Raw genomic sequence first — 16,777 nt, forward strand, 5'->3', positions numbered from 1 at the left:
GACTTGTTAGAAAGTGGAGGGCAAAGTGACGCGACCTTCCATCATGACCAATAAGAGAGTTGGGGCGTCCCTAGACTCTCCTTCCCCTTCAATGAGAGCAGAAGCGTAGGAGGCCGGAAGTAGCCAATAGGCGGTCGCTCGAGGAGGGAAAGGGCGGGTTTATAAGCCGGAGGCGGGGGGACAAGTGTTCTCTTTCGCGGCGCCTTCTTGTTGTCGGGTGCCTTCGCTCGGTGTCCTGCCGTCACGCTCAACGCCGCCATGAAGACCGTCCGGCTTCTGTGTCCGCTCTTCTGCCTGCTTTTATTAGGCCGGGCTTGGGCCGCCGAGGAGGCAGACTTTGAGGAAGAGGAGGGCGTGCTCGTCTTGAAGGCGGCAAACTTCGAGCGGGCGCTGGAGAAATTCCCGCATATCCTGGTGGAGTTCTGTGAGTTGGTCCGGGTGGGGTGGGGTGGAGGCGAGCTGACTAGGGCAGGCCGCGAAAGGGTGGGAGCTGCAGGGGGGGCGGGGCGGGAGGTTGAGGGGGGGCGGCGGCTTCTCCTGAGGCCTCTGAGGCGGCAGGCATTTTTCCCCTGAGGGGCTCTAGAAGTCGAAGGAGTTTTGCCCGAAAGCGTTTCTGGGCGGTGTGTGTGTGTGTGTGGGGGGGGAAGAGTCTCCATATCACAGGTTGGTGTTTGCGGGTCTTCGCCGGCTGCGCTTAACTTCCGCGCTGGCTGGTCTAAAGAAAGGCCTGTGTGTGTGTGTGGGGGGGTTTGTTCCCTCTTTGGCCTCGCGACTCTTCCGCGCGGCGTGGAACGGAGGGAGGCGTTGGAAGCGCGGCGCCCGCCCGCCCCCCTCCTCCTTTAGAACTGCTCGTTTAGGAGTTGACTGGTGAGGGTGTGGCGGGCCTTGGATTCAGGATAGGGCAGGAGCCTGATGGGCGGTATCAGAGGTTTTGGGTGCGTCTACGTTGTGGAGGCCTTTTCCAGGTGTGAGGGAAAGAACCAAGCTCCAAACGCTAGACACGCAGTGGTAGGCTTGCCAAGTAAAGTGAAGGACCCATTACACAAAAGTGTATCACATCCAAGGTATAGTTTTGGATGTAGTTGCTGAGGGTGGCGCTGAAATACTCCTCTGTGGGTCAAATGCAAGAGCAGGGGAAATGTAATTGTGGGATTTGATTGCACCTGTGAATGCCTCCCCTTGGCAAGTGGGCCTTCTTACTCATTGAGTAAGAATGAGCAACATAACATCTGTCAAGGTTATTTCCTGTTTCTGCTTGTCTGTGACATATTTTTAGGGGACACAAACATTGATCGTGTAGTCCGAGTCCAGTTGGGCAGCAATGGGTAGGACTCTATGTTCCTAGTAATTTCCTACTAGGCTGAACTCTTACGGGGCTACTTTTTAAAATGCTATTTCTGACTTCCTGAAATATTCAAAATCAGTTACCAAGCTCTTTTGCTGTGAGGTCTTAGATAATTATTTTTACTATTTCAAACCATCTAGAATAACTCTTGGCACTTGCATATTACCTGTTTTTATTGTATCTTATAGTATTTTATCGTAGAAGCCACTTATAAAAAAATTGGGCAAAGTGTGAGGTACTTAGTACGTTTGTTTCATCTTAAGCTATTAAGGTATGGCAGTGAGGTGAAGTTAAATGTGGAACTTTCTTGAATACAAAAGCCCCACATATTATTTAGAGGGCTAAGGAGTAATCTGTATGGAATATTTCATGGTGTGTCTGTATTACTTTGATATCAAATTCTTCCATTTTTTCCCCAACAGATGCACCCTGGTGTGGTCACTGTAAAGCTCTGGCACCTGAGTATGCAAAGGCAGCAGCTACACTGAAATCTGAGAACTCAGAAATTAGGCTGGCTAAGGTGGATGCCACAGAAGAGTCTGAACTTGCCCAACAGTTTGGTGTTCGAGGATATCCTACTATCAAATTCTTCAAGAATGGAGATAAATCTTCCCCCAAAGAGTACACAGGTGAGATTATAATTATGATCATGACAATACTGTCAAAAGAGTTCTGGTAAGAAGCTTCCTTGAGAGACTGGATTTGGAACATAGGTTAGAAGGCCATGGGTTTACCCTGCAACACAACAGTTATTATTTTATAGTAATTTACAACATTTCATTGTACTGCAAGGATGATTTCCAACAACTCAGTTATCATTTTGTCCTCCTTGACCTGTTGCCCATTTGTATGTCTCTTTTGCCAGTATAACAAGTCTTTGAATTATATATTATGCCATCATTTTTTATGTTTGGGGTGGTGTTTTCTGTAGTGAAATTTAAATTCCTTAACTTTGTTTGTAAAATTACCCAAATGGACAAAATTCTGTTGCATAAATTCATGCTGGTGTAACCTGGATCAGGCATCAAAAATACTAAATTTAAATTAGCAGAAAGCTGCTTTTCCATCACTTTCACGTTTGGAGGCTCCCCGGGGTTCCCTTTTGCTCTCAGGAGGCATTTGGGAGCCTCAGGATGGGTGAGCCTTTACAGTGGTGTCGAACTGTGGCCCTCCAGATGTTTATTTATTTATTTATTTGATTTATATCCCGCTCATCTGGTAAATCTATACCACTCTGAGCGGCTATACCACTCTGTTCTTGGACTTCAACTCCCAGAAGCATTCACCACCACCTCTGCTGGCCAGGATTTCTGGGAGTTGAAGGCCAAGAACATCTGGAGGGCCACAGTTCGACACCACTGCAAAGAATTGCCACTGGATCTTGATAATTTGTATCTCTATGTTGCCATTCCACAGTTGACTCTAAGCTTGATTTGTTTCCCACCCCATCTGCTTAGTACAGCCTGTCTCTAGCTATCTAAAACTTCAGTTCCTCATTTGCATTCCCTAAGGGGATAGCATGCCAGGTATTGTATTCAAAACATTTCCTGTGACTGTATTGTCTGTGTCAGCTTTGGTTGTGCCTTTTCCATTAGTATCAGCAAATAAGAATATTAGGAAAATTCTTTATATTGCCAATTTCAAGTAATTGTGGCTAATATTGTATATTCATCTGTAATTATATATTTTTTAAAAACTAAAAAGTCACTGAATGAAATAAGGGTTTTGTTTTTTTCCTGCTATACATTATCTGTTAGACAGTAGATTTGAAAAGGCTGTCTTAGGTTTGCATGTGTAATGGACAGTTTTCTGAAGAAGATGTCTTGAAAATTCAGAGTAAAATCACAAGGTCCTAATTACTGGAGAAGAAAGCTTGGGTTTGCACCTTGGTACCCAGCCTTCCTGCTCATTTTAGACATGGAGGGGGTATTTTCCTTGTACAGTGGGGTCTTGACTTGAGAACTTAATCCGTATTGGAAGGCGGTTCTCAAGTCAAAAAGTTTGCAGGTCAAATCTGCATTTCCCATAGGAATGCATTGAAAACCATTTGATCCATATCTGCTCTTTTCCGTCCATAGAAACTAATGGGAAGCTGCTATTCCGCCTTCGACCACTAGGGGGGATATTTTGTTTCTTAGGTCAAGAAAGGTTCAGGGAAGGCAGGGAAAATACATTCCAGGCAGGACAGTACCAGGCAGTCTGAAGACTGTCTCCCAATCCACTCTCTAAACGCTGGGAGGAGTGAGGAAGCAGACAGGCACCCTTTTCACTGGCCAACAGTTAACTGAAAGTTCAAATTTTGCACTTTCCCTGCCTCCCACGTGGGTTTTTTTCAGTTTGTAACTCAAATCTAAGTATGTAAGTCAAGTCAGTATTTTCCTATGAGAGTGGTTCTTAAGTCAAAATGTTCTTAACTCGAGCCGTTCTTAAGTCAAGACCCCATTGTAACTGCATTGGGGTTGTGAGGTCACTTGACGTGCCGGAAAAAGTCAAGTAGTTGCTGCTCCCCTCCTGCTTGAAACTACAAAAAAGAGGCAGATGATTTTTCTTGACTATATTTTTGGTTGGTCATCAGTAGCTGGCCAAAATTGGTTGACTAGTGGCTTGTGAGGGTAGAGTGAGTGGCTGATATTGGTGATGTTTAGTTTCTGTAACTTGACAGTAAATTCAGAATTTCTGTCATACGCATATGTAATGTTGATAATACTGCTTGTGTGTGTGGAACCAGCTGAGTGAAAAATTCAGATATTAGTAACATCTAAATTTGCAGAAATCTGAGCTGACATGTATAGTCCAAGAGCAACATGAAAACTTGGAATTACAAAAATTATTTAGTTTCTGGGTCTTCATATTTAGTTTGCCAAATCTTGTTGTAGTAGCATCAGTGTCCCTCATGTTTCTTCGCGAAAACTGTATGCTAAAATATCTTCAGCACTACTGCAGCCATATTTTCTTTGTCTTTCTGCTCTCTCAAATTATTGTGCCTTCTGTCTAGAAAACCCCCCCTTGATACACACATACAAATGGATTGCATTTGTGGGGTCACCACCTTCATTTAGGTTTTTCTACAATCACCATGTTTTCTTTGACACATTCATAGATTTGGGGTTGAGGTCAAAATTCTTAAACAACTCGCATATTGATGTAAACCATTCAGAGGCTATCTAAAAGAAAATCATGAATAGGTGCATGTAGATGTCTGTGTGCATGGGAGAATGAGATTATAAACTTGAGGGGGAAAATGGCTGAAGGAAAAGAGGCAGCTCTGACCCTGTTAGCCATTGATTCAGTCCATGGCATCTTGCCCTGAGAGTATTGACAGTGACCAGTTCAATTATTATGGTTTTAGACTGCTCAGTAACAAAAAATAAAAATATTTTACCTAGTACTTGGCAACCGAGGCTATGCATTCCTCACATGTAGAACAACCACTGAATAGACCTGTTAGAACTATCCTCATTGTTGCATTTGACAAGAGCACCTAGAAGAAGCTTCCCTGCAGATGAACTCAGGCTCTCCCCACTCCTGTGTTACTTATTAACATTGCTGTTCTGAAAGTTCCATTGGAATAAAGGAGAGTAGCTCTCCCCCGCAGCTGTGCTTTCAGTTGTTGGAACCAGGTTTCATCAGATACTTGGCTGTAGTGGGTCGGGGAGATAAAACATGGAGTTCCAGATTTTCTGGTGTGATGGCTGATTAACATTCCTCCGGGGATAAGTATGTAAAATGGCCCCTTCTCAGTACTAGAATTCTGGTGTCTGTTCCAACTGTTGGGCAAGTACGGTTTGCCTATATGAAGATAAGTATCTCATCTTTTCTCAAAACAAGCATTCTGTAAAGCACCTCTGAGTGTTCTCAGACCTAGCAGTTAACTGAATATGAAATATTGAAGTAGGTGGACAAAGGGTTCAGCCTACACTTTCCTCTTTTAAAAGTTGTGTGCTGAAGATCTCTATAATTGTGCTAAAGATCCTGCATCCTCTCTAGCTAAGGCTTGTAATGAGGAAGGCTTGGAGCTCTTTATGTCATCCTTCCCAGAGGATATGGAAAAGACTGGGTGAAGTTAGTGGCACTGTGACTTCCTGCTTGCAAGAATCTCTACCTGAAAATGTTGCCTTTTCATGGGCAAGAGTCATTTCAGTTTCTGCATGACAGACTTTTTTCAGTAAGGAAAGTTGCGGCTTAAAACTATTTCTGTTGTATAATCAACTCCAGACGTGCATGGACAGATAATGTCCCTCCTTTTTTTTCTTCCAAAGATACTAAATGGTATACAGTTGGCATTTAGCCAAATTGGAAATACAGGCTGAAGTTTTGCAAAGTTAACAAATTTCTTTATTGCTATTGAGCCAAAGAACAACAGAAGCTATTTTTTAAAAGGTCCTTTCTTCTTAATCTACATAGCTCAGTGAGGTACTTTAGCATGAAACCTGTTTGTCTGATATAATATGTTACATCACTGATACGGTGACCAAAGTCTAAATGTAGTTGAGCCAGCCTGGCCCTTGGGAAACAGCATGCTATGAAGTATGAATGCTCTGTGGAGTATTTTAGTTCAGAGTAGGTCTCATGTGAGCTCAACAGCACCTTCTGCTGGCTACTTGGTTGTGAAAGACAAAGAGGTAAGAGAATACAGTAAATGGAAACAATGTTTGCTAAATTTATAGATTTACATGATTTTTACTGATGAATTTTCAAGGCCTGCAAGATTTCCAGCTAAATCAAGGTGTGCCCTAATGGTCTCCTATAATTTCTGGGAAATGTGTCAAGTTTCCTTTTAGGAAGGAAAGCATACATGGAGAGCAAGCTTAAAAGGGCAGCATGACTGGTAAGAAGCTTTTAACAGTCCCATCCAGTGCTTCAGATTCTTGAAACAGCAGTTTATTTATTTATATCCTGCCCATCTACTCAGTTGACCACTCTGGGCGGCTAACAACACTTAAAAATAAAACAGTTTATAACAAAATACAATATTGGCAATCAATTGTTCTAGGTGGAAAAAATAAATCATATAGTGGCTGGAGGGAGGGCCTGCTTAAACAGCCAGGTTTTCAATTGGCTTTTGAAAATGCCCAGCGAAGGGGCCATACGGATCTCAGGAGGGAGTTTATTCCAAAGGCGAGGAGCCACTGCCGAGAAGGCCTGGTTTCTTGTTTTTTCCTTCCAGACTCCCTCGGCGTTAGGCTCCTCAACCTCACCTCCTGACTAGATCGAGTAATACGGGTAGATTTTGGTGGGAGTAGGTGTTCCACCAAATATCGAGGCCCTAAACTGTTTAGGGCTTTGTATGTAAGGATTAAAACTTTGAAATCAACGCAGAACCGAACGGGCATTCAATGCAAAGCGGCCAGAGTGGGAGAGAGATGATGGTATTTTCTCACCCCACTAAGGAGTCTGGCTGCTGCATTCTGCACCATTTGAAGCTTCTGCATCTTCCGTGTCAATCTCAAAGGGAGCCCCACGTAGAGCGCATTACATTGGTCTAATTTTGCGATTACAAGTGCATGTACCAAAGTGGTGAGCCCCCCAACATCAAGATAGGGACGCAGCTGGGCAATCCGCCAAAGATGGAAATAGGCGGAATGGACCACTGACACCACCTGCGTTTCCATGGTGAGCGCCGGGTCCAGATGGATCCCCAAGCTTCGAACCTCACTCTTCACAGTGAGAGTCACTCCCCCAAATGAGAGGAGTTTCACAAACTGCTGATGGTGGGGCTACCCACCCTCAGGACCTCCGTCTTGTCCGGGTTCAACCTCAGCCCATTTTCCTGCATCCATTGCAGTACAGCTTCCAAGTAGCACTGAAGGGACAGAACAGCATCCACTGCAGTTGGTGAAAAGGAGATGTAGAGCTGGGTGTCATCAGCGTACTGGTGGCACGATGCCCCACACCCCCTGATGACCCCACCCAGTGGCCTCATGTAGATATTAGACAGCATTGGGGAGATAATCAAGCCCTGCAGCACCCCACAGCTGAGGCTCCACGGGGCCGAGACTCTCCCCAAGCTGTACTCTCTGAGGGCAGACCTCCAAGAAGGATTGGAGCCAGGTAAGTGTCAAGCCACCAATTCCCAACTTGGAGAGCCTCAGGAGGATACCATGGTCGACGGTATCAAAGGTGGCTGAGATATCGAGGATTAAAATTAAGTTATCTTAATTTAGGGCAATATGCACTATTTACATATTGGTACTTTTGTGCAAAAAAAACACAGCAGAAAACAAGCATTTCTCATTATCTGAGGACTGCTGAAAGCCACAAGAAATTTCTTGCAGCTGAGGAAGGGAAGAATTTCAGTTTCTGATCCTTGTGAGAATGAGACAAATTGAGGTTTTAAACCCCTAGGTAAGAGAAGGTGACAGTTGTTTGCCTGCAGAGTGGGCAGTACTCTTGCTATCAAATTGAAGCAATAATGGGTTTTCTTTTGCATTATCAACTTTACTGCTCCATCCTGAAAGTGGAAAAGATTATGATGTGTCATTTTTTCCTAATGTAGCTGGCAGGGAAGCAGCTGACATTTTGAACTGGTTGAAGAAACGCACAGGCCCAGCAGCCACTACCCTGTCAGATGTAGCTGCTGCCGAGGATCTAGTGGAATCCAATGAAGTTGCTGTGATTGGGTTCTTTAAGGTAGTTTTTAAATCTAGACCAGAGGTGGGGAACTTAATGCTGCCTTAATGTTTATATTAATGGCCACAGTTCTTTGTGGGACAATCTATGGAGGGGGAGAGCTCATGTTCAGAGGGTGGGTAGGGCTACCCGTCTCTCTCTTTCTGCTTCCCTCTTTTCTCTTTACACAGCTAGGGGAGGGAGAGATCCCCTTTGCAAGTGGCTCAACTGATAGCTTTCAGAGAGCTTTTGAAAATTGGGCTATAAGCTCATGAACTTGAACTGTGGGACACAGGTTGCACTTCCCTACTCTAGGCCTGTTTTTACTGCTGCCTTAGCTGCTGTCTTTTAGGAAACTAGTTTGAATATTGTGCCAGTTTTCCTACTGCTTCTTGGGACTTTGTAATTGGTGGATTTGCAAGATGAAACAAATCAGGTTATAGTGTGGAATTTTAAAAGGACCTTTTCCTCTCCTCTATTAGGATGCAGAATCTGATGTTGCCAAGCAATTCTTGTTGGCAGCAGAGTCCATTGATGACATTCCTTTTGGGATCGCTTCCAGTAGTGATGTCTTTGCCAAGTACCAGCTCAGCAAAGATGGAGTTGCCCTTTTCAAGAAGGTGAGTGTCTGAAAAGATTGCCAGTTTGTCTGGCTGCATTCTGTGAAGTTAACGGCGCTGCTTCTGCCACTATTTTCTTATCTTTGTGCAAGAAGAAACTGGCAGCCTCTTAAACCTTTTTCTTTTGGCATACTTCAGTACCAATTTCCTAGACAGATCTTTCTTTTTAAACTTCTCTGTGTTGTAAGATCACATGGGTTGCAACTAATTGAATCTTAGTTCCTCAAAGAGTGGTGATTTTCCTATAGTAGAGGACAGTCTCAAGTGAGAGCTTGTCCCTGTTACTTCTACAGGCAGAATCTCCAATTGGCTGGCACTAGGGCTCCCTTAAGAGAGAGGGACCAACCTGGCCTGAACTACAGTAGTTACTGTTTCTGCCTCTGCTTTGCACAGGCTTACCTTATATTTAGCTCACCTCTTCCTCTTCAGTCTTGAATGGATGTGTACCTGTAGTGAGTAGGTGAATCTCAGTCTGGACCCTAGGACATTAGGCTTTGGTAAATCCCATCTCTTGAGGGTATCCTACTCTGTTACAGGAAAAGGGAACATTGGTGCTCACAGTGAAATGTTCCTTTATGTAATGGAAGGGGGACATCTTCCCCCTCCCTTGAGTTATTATGAAGGGAACTTACAAAGTCCATTTTTCTCTACTGTTCTGTCTGGTTTAATCTTCTTCCCTTTCCTTTTTGGTGGCTAGAGACAGACTAGTTCAGCCCAAGTTGGTCCCTCTCTCTTAAGGGAGCCCTAGTGCCACCTGATTGACTATCAGTTCTTCCTGTGGAAGTGAGTAGGTGGGACAGCCCATCTCTTGAAGATATGTCCCCTTTCTGCTACATAAAATCAGTGTTTCATGGTGAGTACCAATATTCCTATCTAGTGCAGTAGAATGATTGAGACGGCATACTGGTTTTATTTTGTAGTTTGAAAAAAAAAACTAAATAGGCAATATAGCTTTGGGTAATAGTAGTGTAGTCATCTGCAGCAAGAATGTATGTGGTACTATGATCTTGTTCTAGTGAGTGTACTTGCGAAAGCAGGACAGGAAGAAGTACCACGATTGCTTTGTCAGTGAGTTCATATAGTTATATGGCCTGTTAAGATGTTAACATCAGGACAGGTGGTAATAGTGTGAGGAGACATGTGCCATATGAGCATTGCTTGATGTTAACATACAGACAAGGCAAAAGGTCACTTCAGATTTTCAGAGAAGACTGGCCCATGGTGGATCAGATCACCAGAATCCGTTGTCAAAATCTACAGGGCCCTTGGTGTAAGAAAAATTTAGGGGCAGTAAAGATATTTTTAGAAAGCTATGACAGTGTGCTTAGAAAAATCCTTAAGTGCTCCTTTACAGAGCCTCTTATCTGACAAGAAACCAGGATAGTCTCTTCCTGTAAAGAAAAGTTGTTTGCTGATTGGAGGACCTGCCATGCTGACTTTAAGGTTGCAGCCGCAGCTTCTCATGGATCTGTGCACACAGGAGCAAGTGTGAGGTTTTGGTAACTGAGCAAGCTCTGCTTCTTCCATCTGCCTTTGCTTCTTTAAAGACAGGTGTATCTTGTGATTGGAATCTTTGCTACCTGGGATGTATTTACATGTCTCCTGTGCTTCAAGCAGGATTTTATTTCAAATGCCTGGTATATTTCTTTACTTAGGTATTTGGTACTGCATACGCTGTTCTTATACATTTTCAAATCAGTTCAGACACTTGCATTTGTAATTGGCCTGTACATCAGTGCTGGTCACAGCTTTTTCCTAAAAGTGGGGGAGAAGGAGCTTTCTGATCTGCTAGGCTTGTGCCAGTCAGTGATGTGCATTTTGGACTTCTAAGGAACAGAAACAAATTCCTCTCAACTAATCTCATTCTGCCAGACCAAAAAGCATTGAATAGAAGCTCATAGCAGTATTTGTTCTGAATAGATGAAGTGATGAAATGAAATCTGTTTGGATTCTCAATCTGGCAGGCTTGGAATTCACTACTTTACTGTATATTCTGAGGAGCATCCTTCTTTTCCTCTGTTACAGCTATATGTTGGCTGTTTTTTGTTTCAGGTTAAATACCACTTAACTAAGTTAAACCTTAGAATGTTGGTCATGAAGGTTAAATGGACGTCCTTAATTTGCTTGCATTTTCTTGTGTGATTCCCAAAAATGTTATGGTAGTTATATAATCTGACCTGCCTCCCCCGCCCCAAAATGCAAACATTTATGTGGGAATCGAAGTCTGAAAATTACTCAAATCTGATACCTGCATTTCCAGTAGGTGTGTTCAGGGCAGTTGTCTTTAATGGCTGGATATTACCAATTGCACATTGAGTCATACCACTCAGCATGCAACCAGTAATATGTATGATAATTTCTTAGTTTGGGGCAATTTACCTCCAAAGGTTACGCCACTTGTGTGCTCCGTCAGTGTAACTAGCTAAGAGAATTTGGGACATTATCAGGCTTTTGTATTCTCATGTGATTCAGAACATCAGTAAAACTTTCTTGGTTTACTTTTTTCCTTCCTCTCTCTCTTATGCTTAATTTTAACGAAACTTAATTAGATGCTGAGATTTGCTTGCCTGCATACAAATTCTTAAGGATCAGTCCCATATGTACAAAATCAGTCAGCATGTTTAATCCAAAGAAGACATATGAGAAATAGGTAAATGTGACTGTTGTAGCTGGTAATTCTTCTGTAGGGAAAGCAGATCCTTCCCTCTTGTGCTTCATTTACAGCTATTTAAAGTAAGTTGAAATGTTGCATACTAGCCTGCCTTAGAGGACAGCCATATGTTGTTTTCTCTGCAGATACTATGCTCCCTTCTTTCCAAATATTGATAGGTTGGATTGACACAGACATGTCTGTTTAAGTTAAGGCAGGACTTAAAATATTTCTGAAGTTAAATGAAGAGAAAAGCAACTTTATACTGGTTTGTAGTGGTCCTTGAAGATTTTAACCTATCTATAGCTACTTTGTATGAGAGAAGTGGTATGAGAAAAGATTTGACTGAGTCTGGGTTCATCATTCCAGAATCACAGGCTAGGAGGCTTTGCTCAATGCTTCAGGATGTGGTTCAATTGGAAAAAGAAAGCATAATTCTAGAACATTCGACTTGGGTGTGTCAGATGGGATAAACAGACCTGAACCTTCCCTAAGAGTCCTAAAACGTTATAAACATCCAGAGAAAAATCAAAAGCCTATATTCACCTTCATCCCAAAAAGATTAACTCCAAAATGGAACAAAAATATTGACAATCATATCGGAAGTCATCAGCATATCAAGATACGTTTTTTTCATTGTTGTAGTAATTCCAGGCTATATCAGCTTGTCTAATTCTACAAGTTTTATCTGCATTGCTTCTATGTTCCATAAACAAAACACTTCAGAGTTGTAACAATACAAAAAAAAATCTTACAGCTATGAAGAAACTGTAGAAACAAAAACACTTAAAATATATGAAAAAACTTAAGTTGTAAACAAATACTTAAGTCAATCTAAAATACAGGAGCAAAAGTACAAAAAATATAAAAAATGTTCCAAGTTACATTCTAAAAGTGCAAGAGCTTATGACCTAAGAAGGCATATATAAACAACAAAAGGTAGAGAATAAATCTCTAACACCAGAGTTAAGACTAAAATGTATATTCAAGAAAATGATTTTCTTGGCATCTAAGCATATTAAGCACATACATGAAAATCTGCATTAAGTGCTCACCCAGCCAAACTAGCGGCGTGCCAGTTTATGTCAATGGAGGAAAATGCATTATGATTGTTGGGAAAGAGAGCAACATGAGTGGGAGAAAAAGGTGTGGGAAAATCGAATGGCTTGTTAAATAGGTCAACACCTTATATTCTGTGGGGTTAAATAACTCGGACTCCTTAGGAGAGTTTTGTTGGGTATCCTGTTTAGCATGTGAAGTAGCTATACCATTCAAATTTAGATTTAATACTGGGATTCAGGGTGCATTTCTTTTATTTTGTTTTATCTTGATATTTGTTAACTTCATAGTGCTGCCAACAGACATAATTCTCCAGAGTCAAAGTACAGTATCAAGTTGTTGGGAGTTTAAGGTGCTTATTTACAAACCTTGAAGCTGCTGCTAAGTTAACAAGACACTGTTATCGCTGGCTTAGTCGCTCCCACTCTTCTGTTCAAGATTAATTGCAGCAAGGAGTTTTTGCTACACTTGTAGCTCTGAGTTGGGTTTTTTTTTGGGGGGGTAGCTAGTTGTTGAAAAGAAAAGGCTGAACTGTATGGGGGGTTAACCTGCAGATCAAGCAGGGAGTGGCCCCTTGCAAGGGCGGTGAAACAAGTGAGGATCGATGAGTTTGTAACATCCAACTGCCCTGTCAGTAACCTTACTACATCATCACTAACAGACTTGCTTTGTTGAGAAATGAAACCCTCTCGTCCCCACTGGGCGCTTGTGACTTATCTGCAATTTCTACCCCTTGCACCCCCCACCCCCCAAGAAAGTACAGTTCCCCTCTGAAGGAAACTATCCCAACTTTCTAGCTGAACAATGTCTCTTAACAGCTCAAACAGTAATAGCCATCTTCAAAAACTTACAATGGGTCTTTAGTCAAATGAACTCAGTTGAAAGTGCCCTGGGGAAACTTGCTGAGACCCTTCTTCAGTCAACAGATAATACACAAACCAGAGGGTTCAAAGAAAGGGGAGTTGGTAGATTTAGCAGGAAAGACAGCACACAACAACTGGCTCTACCACAATTAGCTTCCCAAATGAAAAGGGAGACAAACTCCTCAAAGATCTTTTAGAGCACTCAGGTGATATTGTAAATTGCTCCAATTAACATCAACGGAAAGAGATGAGACACACACAGATCAGTGATGATCTCCTTGAGTCAACTGTTAAATATAGACGCACGGAAGATAGACCTCAAGAATATTCGATGGCTCCTGCACAAGTATGGTCATAAAAGAATTTGTCTCAACTTTGAACATGCTGTGATCCCTCTCATTCTCCTAAAAATGAGAACTTATCTGGGCAAATTTCAGTTTACACCCTCAAGAGTTTTTTCTGAACCAACGACTGCCCCCCTTGTGGAGCAGGCCTACTTCTTTGATCCCTGGGAGCAATCCTCAAAGAGTAACCAGGGAAGATTCCAACTTTAGATTTGATTCTAATGCTGGGAAATCAATAAGGGTATAGGCAAAGAACTTGACAATCTCCCCCTTATATGATCACAGGTCTTCTCTTTGTAATAGAAAAGAAATCCAAGCTCCCATTTTTGACCTTGACAACAAATGGGAGGAAGTCAAAACTATTGTTGCTTCTGTATGTAATAAGACCATGTCACCAAGAAGTTAATAATGGATGACTTGGGCTTACAAGCCAAAGCTGCACTCCTTAACAAATATCTAACAGCAAGTAATGATATCAGCTTGATACAAGAACCTAAGCGAGATCCTAAGCACCAGATGGTACCTCATCAGGATATACCAATTCTGATTTCCTTTGTAAGTTTGATATCTTACTGCTGCAAGAGACTTGGGCACTAGGGGAAATTGAAGTAAATGGTTACTCTGACCATCAAAGAAGTGCCACTCCCAGTGAAAAGAGGGGCAGAGCTAAGGGCAGCCTTATATTGGTTTCAACTAAGCTCCATATTACAATGATGAAACTTCTCTCCCTTGATCAGTGTGCTGCAGCAGTGAGAGTCAAATTTAATCATTGTCCAATAGTGTTCATCTATGTATATTTACCATCACAGAGACAGAACGCCCAGATGGAATGGATTCACCAAGACCTTGAATCCTATATACAAAAACTTTAACTAATGATGACCAAATGATAATTGAGGGTGATTTTAATGCCAGATTGGGTACAAATGACTTGGCTTTATGCTGTTTATAACTTGTGCTCCCCTGCACTTCCCCATAGTCACTAGGCGCCTCTTTAAAGATACCATCAGTAATTATGCAGGTCTTAACTTGGCACAGCTAGTTTATCGGCTTGATCTACATATATTAAATGGAGGCACTACAGGTGACTTACCAGGAGAATTCTCTTTCTGGTCGGGAACGAGGATGAGTACCATAGATTACATGATTGTCAGCTGTAACATACTGAATACTGTACAGTGGTGCCTCGCATAACGAGCGCACCGTATAACGACGAATCCGCATAGCGATCCCTTCTCCGGGATCGCTAATGTGGAGGCATAGCGTCCGTCCATATGGAGAAAACTCGCATACCGAAGGGTGCCAGGAAGGAGCCGCCGCCGCGAGAGTGATGCGGGGCCGCGCTGGCCGGGAAAAGGAAGGCAGGCTGCAAGGCAGGCAGGCGAAGGTAGGGAAGCCGCGCGTTCGCGCGTCCTCCCCCCCACTTTCCCTCTTCCTCCTCGTCCTTCTCCTGCCGCCCCCAGGGACGAAGGCAGGCTGCAAGGCAGGCAGGCGAAGGGAGAGAAGCCCCGTGTTCGTGCGTCCTCCCCCCTCCACTTTCCCTCTTCCTCCTCATCCTTCTGCCGCCCCCAGGGACGAAGGCAGGCTGCGAGGCAGGCAGGCGAAGGGAGGGAAGCCGCGCGCTCGCGCGTCCTCCCCCCCCACTTTCCCTCTTCTTGCTGCCGACCCCCCAAACCTCCCACAGAGTCGGGCGATCAGCTGTTTGGCGGTTCTAAAATGGCCGCCTGACGCCCGAAATGGCCGCATGCAGCGTTTTCGCGCCCTCCCCTCGCTTACCGAGGGCGCGAAAATGGCTGCCGCTATGGAGGAAACTTCGCTGAACGGTAAGTTTAGGGCCAATTGGAACGCATTAAACGATGTTTAATGCGTTCCAATGGGCTTTTACATTCCGTTTAGCGACGATTTCACATAGCGAGGGTTAATCCGGAACGGATTAACCTCGCTATGTGGGGCACCACTGTAATCAGTCAGGTGATCAACAGCAGGATTGATAGTGATCACCCGCCATTAAAATTGTAAATGACGTTACAAGAACACCATACTCGTATTGAGAAGGCCTTGCCTATGAATCCTGAGATGATACTAACCAATTCCAGGATCAAATGGTCAGGAAAAACCTCAATTTATTTTACTAATCAACTCAATAATAATCAGTTCTCTGAGTTCCATTCCACCTTCCTCAAAGTGGGTCAGAGTAGCAACATAATTGCGCTGTATGAAACTAATAAATAAACTAGTAGATTTAGCTGGTTCAAACAACTCAACAAAAACTCATATCAAGTGCCGGTCCTATAACTGGTTTGATAAGGAGTGTATTGATGCAAAAAACCCTGGTAATTTCAAAATTTAAACAAAATAAAAATAAAAATTCATCGAAGGAAGTGGAGGAACTGCTGCCACTTAAGAACGGCTATAAGAAATTAATTAAAGAAAAGGAGTTTAGCAGATAGAATGGGAAAAACTCATCAAAGCAGTCGGGGGAAATATATGAAATTTTGGGAATCCATAACATTAACTAGCAATAATCGTTCAGTTAGGATGGACTGCTATATTAATGCTCGAGTGTGGGAAGCCCATTTCTATGAGCTTTATGCCAAAAGAGACAATCCCTAATTTCATGTGAGTCATTTATATATGAATCTACCAGAATGGGACCCTGTATCAATCTCTGAAATAAATGACCTTGTGAACCAATTGAAAATTGGCAAGACCCCAGGTTGTGATGGTATTCCTCCCAAACACATTAAGAACAACTGTGAATGGTGGGCCCCAATTCTGGCAAACCTTTTCACTTATATTGACCAAAACACTCACATGCCATTGGAATGGGCACAGCTGTTATCCCCATTTATAAAAAAGGTAAGAAAGACAATCCAGCTAATTATAGGCCAATCAGTTTACAACCCATAATTAGTAAACTTTATGCTAGACATTTATCTTGGAAATTGATAGATTGAATGGACTCAGAGTGTTTTGGCACATGAACAAACTGGATTTAGATGTGGTAGATCTACACAGGATCATGCCCTTATTTTAAGACACCTAGTAGATAAGTACTCTAAGAAACCCTGAGGGTCCGTATTTGTTGCCTTTATTGATCTTAGATCGGCTTTTGATTTAATTTCATGAGATAGGCTCCTTCTGCTGCTTATGTATAAGCTGCATGAAAATACAATCCTCAGAATTAGATGCAGCAAGGAAGGCCACTCGTCTGATAAAGTTCCTACCTATAGTGGTATGGAGCAAAGGTGTATATTAGCTCCATTGTTATTTAATTTTTATATCCA

General features: G+C 42.7%; 1 protein-coding gene across 1 annotated transcript in view; it reads left to right on the top strand.

The window, feature by feature from the left end:
- Positions 1-16,777, top strand: part of P4HB (prolyl 4-hydroxylase subunit beta) — a 29,156-nt gene continuing 12,379 nt past the window's right edge. Inside the window, exons 1-4 of the mRNA XM_020814249.3 lie at positions 1-424; positions 1,768-1,974; positions 7,842-7,975; positions 8,437-8,574. Coding sequence (XP_020669908.2) covers positions 259-424; positions 1,768-1,974; positions 7,842-7,975; positions 8,437-8,574 — 645 coding nt within the window. The 5' untranslated portion in view covers positions 1-258. The remainder of the gene's footprint in view (positions 425-1,767; positions 1,975-7,841; positions 7,976-8,436; positions 8,575-16,777) is intronic.

The sequence above is a fragment of the Pogona vitticeps genome, chromosome 2 (genome assembly GCF_051106095.1).
Source record: "Pogona vitticeps strain Pit_001003342236 chromosome 2, PviZW2.1, whole genome shotgun sequence".
NCBI lineage: Eukaryota > Metazoa > Chordata > Lepidosauria > Squamata > Agamidae > Pogona > Pogona vitticeps.